Source organism: Grammomys surdaster, unplaced genomic scaffold (assembly GCF_004785775.1).
Source record: "Grammomys surdaster isolate TR1022 unplaced genomic scaffold, NIH_TR_1.0 136, whole genome shotgun sequence".
Lineage (NCBI taxonomy): Eukaryota > Metazoa > Chordata > Mammalia > Rodentia > Muridae > Grammomys > Grammomys surdaster.
In genome coordinates, this window is record NW_021604594.1 from 8,481,969 (window position 1) to 8,494,278 (window position 12,310).

At 43.3% G+C, this 12,310-nt stretch overlaps 1 protein-coding gene across 1 annotated transcript in view; it reads left to right on the forward strand.

Moving 5' to 3' along the window:
* Pde11a (phosphodiesterase 11A) overlaps positions 1-12,310 on the forward strand; it is a 343,221-nt gene that overhangs the window by 296,760 nt on the left and 34,151 nt on the right. The window contains exons 16-17 of the mRNA XM_028762965.1: positions 5,037-5,114; positions 6,723-6,786. Of these exons, the coding sequence (XP_028618798.1) occupies positions 5,037-5,114; positions 6,723-6,786 (142 nt within the window). The remainder of the gene's footprint in view (positions 1-5,036; positions 5,115-6,722; positions 6,787-12,310) is intronic.

Consider the following 12,310-nt stretch of genomic DNA (forward strand, 5'->3'; position numbering starts at 1 on the left):
GTGCACACCTAAGATCCCAGCACTGGGAGAAGGAAACAGAGTATCAAAAGTCCAGGGTCATCCTCAGCTGTGTATTGAATTGGGCTACTGAGAACCTATCTCAAAAAATGAAAACAAATTTTTTTTTTAAATCCACAAACATAGAAACCATTCTATGACTCAACAATTTTATATAGACAACCAGACAGACAGATGCAGATGCTCAAAACTAAAAAAATTCACAAGATAGATGCATGCCACTCAGAGAAGCATCATATACACCCACAAAAGTATTGGAACTGATCAACGTTAGGAAATGGACACATAAACACAACAATGGTGTGGCTCTCGATATTGTAACCAATGAGGTAGAATAGCCTAGGACTGTATTAAACAACATGGGTAATTCATTCAACATTCAACATTGAACAGCAAGTGGCCAAAAAATAGATATACTTTATTCATATTATCATATGATGCTCTAAAATGTACAATATTCTTATCACTTATAAGGAAAGGTTTTAAGGAGACACGTGATGATGGTTGTTATAAAACTGAGGAGGTAGGAGGTAGCCATCTCACAGGCAGGAAGGGCATTGTTACCAGTTGCATGGTGCATTTAGGTCCACCAATGATTGGACTCTGGTGTTCTGTTTTGTTTTGTTCTGTTGTGGTGTTTTTGTGGAGCTGAGAACCAAGCCAAAGTTCTCCAGCCTAGGGCCTTGTGCATACTAGGCACCCAGTCCAGCACAGTCCTTGACATCTCAAGTTTAACACTCCGAAACCATCATCTGTAAGAATATTTCTTTTATCTTTGAAGGTCATAGCCAAAGCTTGAGAGGACAAAGGAAATATAATTGATCAAGAAATAGTCCCACTTTGGCCATGGAGGAAACATTGAATTAATTCACTACATTTTTTTATGTCTTGTAAAAGGATTCTTCATATTCCTCTTCTATCTGCTGTCCTTTGGGATAATGAATGTGATGAAATCTAGCTCTGTTAATGTCATGTTAAACCCATGACTGAGTCTGAGTTCAGGGAACTCAGAACTCTAGTTATTAACATTTTTATTATTGGAGAATTTGTTCATATGATGCTACTCAAATGCACATCAGAGATCTGGGGCTGTTAACATTTACATGCTTAAGCATGTGTGGATGGTTCAGATGGCATGTCATGCCGTGGAGATCAGAGGACAACTTGCAAGAGTTGGTTTTCTCCCTCCACCACATGGGTTCGGGGGAATCCGACCCAGCTTGGCAGCAAACCTCACTATCCGCCGAGCCATCCTGCTGACCCGAGATTGGCATTTTGAAAAAAAAGGATTTGAAAGAGGTGGTAGAGCCAGAGGGATGGAGGGGTGGATTCTGTCGAAACACAGATATGCTTGTATGAAATTCTCAGACAATAAAAAAACGATTAAAAGGGGATTTTTTGCACCGATTTAGCCAGCTATACCTCCACTTTGTATCAAAGATGACAAATCCCTTCCTCAGAAGTTTCATTCCGTAGTAACAGAGAAAGAACTCACAGTCTTGCATGAGCTAGGCAGCTCCTCTACCGGTGAGCTAGGTCCCAGGCCCTTTCTCCTTTGCATTTTCTAAGTTTTCCAGGGTGACTTTGAACTTGCTCTGTAACCTAAGGATACCTTGAACTCCCCATCCTTCCACTTTAGCCTCCCATGTGGCTGGGTTGGCAGGAATGTGACACCAGGTCTGAGTATTGTGCTCTGATTTCACACCAGCTAGTGTGCTATCCAGTTTGCGATAGTTAGAGTCTAGTCAATAAGATCCTGACTGGGCTTCCCTTACATTGATTTTGAAGCTCTAAAGGGCAACCATGAAGCTTTAGGACAGCAACTAGTGTCCCGGTAAAACCAGTGGATGGGGAATTATTTTAAAACAAGAGTAGATTTCTGAGGTAATATTTTTCATTTATTCACCAGTGTAATAAATATTTATTTAGCTCTCACTATACATAAGGCACTGCTGCAGACACTGGAAACAGGAGTAAGAGAAAATGGGCCTGGTTTCTGTTCTCAGGGAGCTTGTACTCTGATGATTTTTTGTGATAACACATTTGTTGAAATGGAGACCCACACTGAATATGCTGGCCAAGACAATGACCGACAAGCTCTTCCAGAAAAACTTCCCATGATCCTCCACACTCCTCCAAGCTGAGTGCTTCTATCCGTGCTCCCAGGGGGGTGATCTTATCTGCTGGGACAGCTGTTGTTCTAACCTGTACTTCTGTGTCCCTGATGACATGCCAGTTATAAGAGCTAGCGAGGTGCTCACGGGCTCTGGAGCAGGAACCTGTCCTTCCTAAGCATCTCCTTTTGACCAGCATGCTGCTTGTCAAATCAGTGTATGAAACCCACCTCAGACTTACAAACTGGAGCTCACCACACTTTTTCTCCTCTGAACAGAAAAGTGAAGCCCAGTGAGATTATGTAACTTCTTCCAAGGTTGACCATGTATTTAGTGCATAGGTGAAGAAAGTCCCGTAGGATCACAAGAAGGACCCAACAACTACCACCTGCATTGACAGAGGGACTATGGCCAGACAAGTCACCTGGTTTCTGGATTTGTTTTGATTTTATAATACTGTATTAAAATATTATTTATTTTGATTTCTGAGCTTTGCTGAAAGAGGTTGTTTTTTAATTTTGAGACTATGTGTGTATGTGTGTGTCTCACATATGCACATACACGTGCACATAAGTTCAAATGCCCACAGATTTCAGAAAAGGGTATTGGATCTCCTGAAGATGGAGTTCCAGGTAGCTGTGAACCTGTCAACACAGATCGTCTAGAAGAGCTGTACCCAGCTCTTAACCTCTGAGCCATCTCTCCATCCACCTGCTATTGAGCTTTCCTGATGCCCATTTAAGTGCTGTGGAGTGCCTCCTTCACCTCACTTTACTTAGTCTCAGGGTTACTGGTGCTACCACCGTACCACATTTAAAGAGGAATTACCTGTTTCTTTATCAGCTGTCCCGATTAACTTTAAAACACTTAAAACGTAGCACTTTGTCTTGTGTCTGTAAGGCTAAAGAAATCCCTAGGATAAAAGTGAGTAAATACTTCACAAATATCTGTTGGACTCAACTTTCTGATCCAGAAAAATTAAGACTAATTTCTGTTCTGTGTGAGGAAAGCAACAGAGAAACTCTCCAGTCTCCATGTGGACATATCACTCCACCACTACACATGGCTGCCGGCAGTAAGACGGTTCATGTCGTTTTCATTTTAACTACGGCAATCAGATAGTGAGGGGCCACCAGTGCCAACATTTAGCACACCTCACTTCAAATTCTCCCCAGAAATCTGGACCCTGAGTCTGAGCAATGTGGAATGACAGATAGCAAATCAGGCACCTTAAGTCCAGGCCAATGTGAGTCCAAACCTGTGCCCCTTCCCACTCAGCTACCTCTCCCTCTATTCTGGAAGGAAGCAGGCCAGATGAGAAAGATGGTGAGTTATGCAAAGCAGCAGACTGCAGGTACCAGCCCAGCATGAGAGGAAGGGAACAGCCTGGTTCTTCATTGTGCAAGATCATCTCTAATCATTGTTGTGGGCATGTCTTGGAGATTATCCTGGTCTGTAGTATGGCCTTGCCCTGTATCCATGTGAAGAGAGAGATCCAGAACCTCTGTTGTGTGGAATAAGGAAGTGAGCTGCAAGTTGTCTTCCTGAGTTGCTCTGGTCCAGGTAAATTGACTTGTCACTCTAACCGGTTGACAAGGGACCCAAAGGTGTTCAGTTGCTCTGAGCATCACAGGTCAGACACAGAGGAGCTGATCCTCAGTGTCATCGTGGGTGTCACTCAGACATCCACAGGTTTCTAAGACTGTGCTTTGGTTGCCAGCATGGTTGGTACACCCTGATGCTATTTCTCGGGGTATATTTCTTAAAACATCAACATTATACAGAATTCTATAGTTAGGTAAATTTAAGCAAACTTTTCCACTTTATTATTTATCACTTTATCAAACGGCTGATGTGGGTGTTGTGTCCAAAAGAGCAGCATTATACCCAGCGTTGCTGGAACTGGACAGTTTGTCTGATGAGCAACTCTTAAGATAGGTGTGGGGTAGAATATAGTTTGGAAAGAGATTCATCACACTCTTTAAAGTGCTTGCTCTCTCATTAGTAAATGCCAAGAGGGTGAAAACTTGGGAAATGATGCTTAAAATGTTTATACTCTCTTTTTTCTCTTTGTTGTGACAAAAATGACAAGTTGTATAAAGTTTCAAAACTAGGAAGTAATTACCTTACATTTTGTAACTTTAAGATATACCTCATCTGTCTTTTTCCATCCATCTGGAGGTATATAAGCAGAGGTATGGTGTTCAGTGTATGTGTGTGTGTGTGTGTGTGTGTGCATTGTGCTATTTGCTTACATATGCCAACCATCTCATTTAACCCTCTCATTAAGTCAGTGAGTTAGCAAATGAAATGCCCAACTTATACATTGGGAAATTGAGGCTCAGAGGGTTTTAGTAACTCCCTATCTGTGTACAGCAAGTAGCCAAAGGAGCCACAGTTAGGACATGGCTACTTCCCAACCTGGTGACAGCCATGAATTTAGGCGCAAAGGTAGTAAAATTGTTATTTTCTAAGCTAGAAAACAAATCTTTATCTTGAATTTACCACCAGGGTTGTTTATCTTGTCTTGAATCTCCCATGTTGAGTAATGAAAAGGCGTCATGAAGTTGTCCCTGCTTCCTGTCTGTCCTTACCTCCTCCTATGACTCTCAGCATCCTAGAGACTTCATAACACACACTCCTGACCACACTGCCTTCTGTTTTGTGGATTTGTAATATCCTTTGTTGTAAATACATTTAGAAATGATTACCACTTTCTCTTGATGTCTCAACATTTTTAGGTGATTTCTTTTGATACTTCTTTAGCCTCGTGATTTCAAATATTAAGTTACTGAGTTCAGGTCGCCTTACATTTTCCCCATAACTGTGTTTATGTCACTCCGTAGACTGAGAAATTTCATTCCAGGGTTTCCCCCCCCCTTTCTTCATTTGATTTTCCTGCAGGAGAAGAACTGAGTTCTTCGAGCTTGTCAGTAAAGGACACTACGACTGGAGCATCACAAGCCACCGAGATGTGTTTCGGTGAGAAAAAACATGTGTTTGTGCGGGCTTTCAGTTATTGACCATTTAGACACACTGTGTCTGTGTACACTGGAAAAGCTTCAGGTTAACATTTGAATAGAACCTAAGTAATTATCCAGAATATGCTCTGAATAGGCAGCCACACAGAGATTATTTCCTGAGCAGGAGACACCAGCACGTGCTACCCGTAGTCATGTTCCTTCCCTCTTGAACTCAGAAAATCTAAAATGAGAATCCTTGGAGTGTATTGATAAATCTGGTAGCTTTGTGATAAACACAGAATCCTGAACCCTTTATTTGCCTCGAGACAGTTACTTAGTGTCCCCGTGCTTTTGCCTGTAAGAATGATTGCATCCAACTCTGTGGCTGCAGGGAGAGAGTTCTGTCCGCCAGCAGTTAGTCCTTTACTTAGGAAAGCATTCCTGCAGAAGCAGGGGATAGCGAGTACTGTGAGATGCTCCCTACAGAGGACCAGAACCCAGCAATAGCCAGAGTTGTCTCTGCTTGCACAGAACTTAGCATAAGGGTGTTTGGTACTGTTTCTTAAATGCTGCTCTAGTCCAAGGGGATGGCTGATGCTGGCGCAGCCTGGCTTGCCATGAATGACCCATTGTTAGCTGGGACTCTGCCCACTCCAATCCTGCTCTGCCATCTGGGCTGCAGACATGTTTCCAAGATGTCAAGATCCAGCAGGGTTTAAAATGCTAGCTGACAGCAGGACAGCCCTCTGACCTTTCACGACGTACCCTTTCTTCTGAGAGTGTCAGCCAAGGCACCTCCTGGATCCAGGCCTGGGGTACTTTTCATCATATGCTTCCAGTACAGCTGAAAAAAAAAAACCAACAGCAGAATGGAGATGAAAGATATACCCTAATTTTTGCCCTTTTACCACATCTGATAATACTCTCACAAAGATTTGAGCTATTTCCAGTGTTTCCACGGTTCAGCAGTGGAACCTAGTTAAATCTGCCCTTGAAAACCTGATTCATGCTGTATCTGTGTTTTATGTATGCACAGATGAAGGAAAGCTACAGCCAGATACATTTTTGAGAATGTGTATAAAATATAGTGGACTTTTGGCAGTAACCCAGGTGACACAGTGTGGCTCTCTGCTAAATCGTGGCTGTGTGGAGCTATGAACATAAAAGAGTTCCCTCCACAGCGTGCCCCTCACCTCTTTGGCGTGGGTTTCTGTGCTTTGTCATCTGTGCTAAGTCAGTAAGCAGACTCATCAGTCACACGGTGTTACGTACCGAGATATATACGAGATCACGTTGCTTATAGTTAAGAACGGGAAAGCTCCTTGCGTGTTATTTTAACCAGAGCTTGTTTGACTCAGGTGTAGAAAGAGGACTGTCCTGCTTTCCTGGATTTGCCACAGACAAAACAAAGGGCAGCAGGCAGGATGTGAGAGGCCTTTGTCTTCTAGAGAGTGTCTGCTTCATGATGGAGAAGCAGAACAAGGAGACTGTAAACAGTGTGGCCCCTTGTTGAGGGAGGAAGGTGTGGGCTGGCCCCAGCTCCTTATTTTTATACGGATCTCGGGTGAGTGTGCTTAGGAATGCAACAGAAGATTATTCAGGCTGTTTGTTCTGTTCTGTTTTTCAGATCAATGTTAATGACAGCCTGTGACCTTGGAGCCGTGACCAAACCGTGGGAGATCTCCAGACAGGCAAGTGGTGATTAATGACCGAGCTCGCAGAAGAGGGAAGGAAGGGGGGACGGAGCACTGGCCTCCCGCACTGAGACCAGGGTCTTTTCGAAGTACTGGTCTGGCACAGAGCCACAGCCGGCTAAGTCGTAAAGCATCTTACCCCGAAGCCTTTCTCGAGTGTGCTCGCACTGAACACAGCTATTTCTGCCTGCGAGATTTTCCTACTGTGCTAAATCTGAGTAACGCTTTGACCATTCCTTAAGCCAACCCGTCGACAATACTGTTTTTGAATATGTAACCGTGTTTTAGCACACGCTCCTGTCTATCACTTAGGGAAAAGAAAACAGGACAAAAGGAATTCTGTTTTTGTTTTCAGGTACTATTTAAGTGTCAGAGAGCTCTATCGCCAGCATGTGCGGTGCCCCATTCCGTTTTTACCAAGACTAATAGTGATCTTAGAGTTTCCCAATGCATCCAAGCATTGTTTTTAAGCAACAGTAGCTTTGAATTAAGCAGCTCGCTAATTCAAGATCCTTGATCACTAAGAAGAGTTAATAATAGCTCCTTAGGTTTTATCCCCCTCTTCAACTTAATTCTATTTTATTTCATTTTCTATTTTATTTATTTTATAGTCTCTAGGTTGCTGTCAAATTCTTTGGCCCTGGTGCTGCTCCTGCCTCAGCCTCCTGAGTGTGGGACTAGCTAGCAGCAAACTCATTAAGTTTTATGAGACACCTATTATGTAGACTGTAAGTTCCAAAAACAGTAACTTGGGATCTTAAAATGACATTTTGTGGAAAATAAGATATATCCACATATCAATAAATGACTCATTTGTGTATATGTTGTTTTATTTAATCTTGTTTTAAAAAAAAAAAACCTTTATGGTAGGTACACAGTAGGCTGAATAATCGTCACACAAACATATCATGTCATAATCCCAGAAGCCTATAACCATTACCTAAGGAGAGAAGGACAGTTTTCCATATGCAAGAGTAGACGTAGTAAGGATTTGGGAGGGAGAAGATCCTGGATTATCCAGAGGAGTCCCAGCTCCAGTCACAGATGCCCTCGTAAGAGCAGAGAGCACAGAGAGCTCGGAATGCAGAAGAGCAGCCAATGTGAGAGTCAGACAGATGCTGACAGATAATGCCTACAAACCAAGGAGTGCCAGTAGCTACCGACCTCCAGAAAGAGGCAAAATACAGGAGGAGCCGTCAAAGGAGCATGCCACCAACCCCTGGACTTCCGCGCTGCCCCAAGAACTCTGCAAGAATAACCCTCTGTTATCTTAGCCAGAGTTTGGAGTGATATTTTGGAGTTTTAGGAAATTAATTTGGTTATTACATTCACTTCAAATACAGGAAGGACGGGGCTTTGGATAAATAGCCCTAGGTCTTCCATAGATGGCAGCTGGTGGATTGAAAATAGACTCACACTTCTCAGCTTCTGGAATATCACTGTGCCATCATGACCGACACAGTAACTACTCAGACCAGGGGGCTGAGTGTGACATGATTCCTTGGGTACAAAAAGAATAAACAAAGAAGATGCAGAAGACTTCCAGGAAGGAAGAGGAGGCAGACTGTGAGTCTGCGAAGGCCATTGTTGGTCTTGGAGAAAGTGGCTACTGGTGGCGAGTGGTGAAAAGCTCCAGGGGAAGGAAGGTCTGCTGGCTTTGATCTGCTGGGATGCCGCAGGCTCCTGAAGAGAGACTCATAAACTGAAAACCTCAGAACAAAATAGATCCCAGCAGATTAGCACCAAGCCCTCATTCATAAAGGGCCAAACTTTTCTCCACAGCCTGGAGCTGTCTGCAGTTTTAAACACAGTGGCTTAAACAGGTCCAACCTTTTGACATGATGACATGACGGTGTCATTTGCAAAGCCCATGTCCAAGAACCAGGCAATGACTTTACAACAGGAACCACCAGAGTCTCATATTTTAGTGAATTTACAACTTTTTGCTAGGCTACATTCGAGTGGCCGGCACCTCTGTTTTCATTCTGGGCTGGGATGATGGACCCTGAGGGTCTGACAGTAGAAAAAAACTAAATGCCTTCAACAGTCCATTGGTCCAGACTTGTTGCATGACCCCATTCCACCAAAAAGGACAATGTAGTCCTTTGCCCAGCAAGTAGACAGTTAGAAAGTTTGTGAGAGTATGTCTAGCACTGTTCACCCTTCAAATCACAAGAAAAGCCATTCACTGTCCTTACAGACAAGCATCCTCTCCCCAGGGAAGACAAACTGGATGGCCCATCAGTCAAGGCATCAGGCTCAAAGTCTAAACTCTCCAGATGGCATGTGCCATCCCTACAACAGGTTTAGATGTAAGCCAAGGACCTAACTGTTCCCAAAACACAGCATCAGACAACGGCCTCCACATACAGATACCACCACAGCGCTCCCATTCAGCGGGAAAGAGATGAAGGATGCTCTGACTCAATGGCGTGGAGATCCCAAGCCCTCCAGGCATAGAGATGAAGTCTCTACCCACAGAGAGCCTGGTTCCCTGTGGGATGCTTCGCACCCTACACTCCCATCAAGTCTCCCAACCCCCCACCTTCATCCAAATCCCCACCCCCACCCCCATCTTGATCATGGCTGTCTTTCCAGGGCCTTTTACTTCCCCTAAGAAAATTATTCCTTTTCCACTGTGCCCTCTGACATTATCGGAAGGTTAAGCAGCTTTCTGAGCCTACTTCTTACCCGAAGATTGCAAACTGGTTTACATTATTTCATCATCCATTTTTCCATTAAAAGAATATTGCTGGGCCAGAAAGATGGCTCATCAGATAAAGGTACTTGATGCCAAGACCTGAAGACCTGAGTTCCATTCCCCAGACCCATAAGGTGGGAAGACAGAACCAACTCCTGTAAGTTGTCCTCTGACCTCCACAGGCATTGTGGCAGTACACACACACACACACACACACACACACGGTGTTTTAAAGTCAGTTAAATTTATTTTTTAAAGGAATTTGCTGAAAGTTACCTATTTGATTCAGTTATTTACTCATAAGTATACTGGCCATACCGTTAATTAAATTCTTATTTCAAAGCCAAGTCTTAATTAATATTTTTCATCGAAAGCACACCTTAATTTGAATATTTCTAGTGTGGAATTAAGAAACAGCTTTATCTCCATCCCCACAGCGCTGGATTTTTCTGTTCCCTTTCGTCCTTCATTATAAACGCGCTAATCTTTTTGAGCTCACTTTTAGAACGCCTGGGGAAATAGTCAATAGCTACATCTCATACTATTAGCCCCTGTTTTCCAATCCCTTTTCCTAAAAGTCTGCATTCCTTAGGAATAGTGTCTGTTCTCTCTCAGTGATAACAGCACAAGGTTGCACAACAAACTGTCCTCTGTACAGCCTCATGTCTGTCCGGCCACCACCAAGGTGATGTTACATGTCTTAAGGTTCTCTCTGTCTCTCTCTGTCTCTCATTTTCTTTTCCCCCTTTTAGGCAATGTTACGCTGGACTTTGCTACAATAGTAAATAACATTCTGAATTTCAGTTCCTTAACACAAACAAGAATTTCTTTCTTCTCACATCACAGTCTGGTGTGAACAGGACAGTTCTCGCCCAGTTGAGCCGTTGTCAGTTTCTTGTGACGCATCAGCAGTCCCAAAAGGTCACATAAAGAATTTGTGTAGTTGACTAACACCTTTCAACATCTCTGCCCATCCTGTGAGAAGGTAGGACTTAGAGAACAGGCTGCACAGAAGCAAGTGGCCCTGCCAGGTACTGGGGAAAGGGCGGTGCTACGGCGGCTCCTGAAGCGATGGTTACAATAAGCAAAGACAACACTGGACTTCAGCTTCGGGCATCTACCTGTACGTGTACATGCATGCAAGTACATCCTCAGACACACACACGTCTGCCAACACATATGTGCTGGCTAGTCTTATGTCAACTTGGCGCACAAACTGCAGTCATTTGAAAGGAGGGAACGTCAACTAAGAAAATGTCCTTATAAGATCCAACTGTAAGGTATTTTCTTAATTCGTGATTGATGGGGAGGATGGACCCCATTGTGGGTGGTTCCATCCCTGGGCTGGTGATCCTGGGATCCACAGGAAAACAGGCTGAGCAAGCCATGATGAGCAAGCCCCCAACTTGCTTTTTGGTCATGGCATTTCCTCATAGCAATAGAAAACTTAAGACAACATGCAAACACCAAACCACACATGCAGACTCTTCAAAATAAAATGCAGATGTATGCATTTATGTATGTGTTTATATTAATACCTTCATATAGAGTTTTTAAATTAAGGTTTTTATTTTATGTGTATGGGTGTTTCCTCTACATGTGTATCTGCGAACTGCATGAGTGCATAGTGCTCAAAAGGCCAGAAGAGGGTTTTGAATTCTCTTGGACTAGAGCTCCAAACAGTAGTCAGCCACCAGGGTGCTAGGATTCAAACTTTTGTCCTCCAGAAGAACCCTCTCTCCAGCCCTTGACAACATATTTTGAGATAGAATCTTATGCTGTAACTCAGGCTGGCCTTGAAATCATGACAACCTTCCTGACTTAGCTTCTCAGGCGGGGCATCATTGCTAACTTCTTAGATGTTGGTTTTATTTTTAAAAATCTTCTTCAGAATGTGTCTTAACTAGGGTTAGTGCACTCGTCTATCCTCAGGAACATGAGTTTAAGTATATGGGTTTTCTCAGCGACACACACATACATACACACACGCACACACACACCATGGCCTGATTAGCATCTCAGCTTCCTTCTTTAATGAAAACTCCAATCGGGAGCCACTTAATGATCCTGATGGGGTTTTTAAGTACAAATAAAATGGGTTCCAGTTAAACTGTGAAAGGAGCAGAGGGGGATAGGCGGGCGACTTTAGGAGAAGAACAGGAGTTCCCATTAGTGTCTTTGCTTTCCAGAGAGCACACAAAATTCCTACCTTGGGTGCCTTGTGTGCATTTACATTAATGCCAAAGACAAGGCTTCAGAGGCTTCTGGGGGAGGGTCCTAGAGCCTGCTAATGAGACTACAGGGGACTGACTCTTCTTTAAAAGCAAGGCCAGAGGAAAACAGAGTCCAGAATATGGTAATTAAAGGTAGTGGCCAAAGGGGAGATGTGACCCAGGTTCCAGAACCTACAAGTGCAGGGGCACATTGTGGGGGAGGGGGGTCTCTGATGGCTTCCTACTACCTCTATGCTGATGAGTTCTTGAATGCAACCCACACTTCTTATCAGAAAAGTTAGAAATCTGACCTTACTGGATATTTGAGGTTTTTTTTAATATTGTGTATTGTTACTCTCACCTTTATTGTGTGTATATATATGGATGTAAGTTTGATGTTGTCTTTAAATTTTATGATCCTTCTCTTCAGGTACATATAAATAAACTACCTTTATTTTTCTTGTAGTGCTGGGGCCTCATACACATTAAATGCACACTCTATCACACAGCTTTATCCCCAGGCCTCTTCGCACTTCACTTTAGTGAGATATGTTCTCACTAAATTCCGTAGGTATCCTCGAACTCAATCTGTAACCAGGCAGGCCTT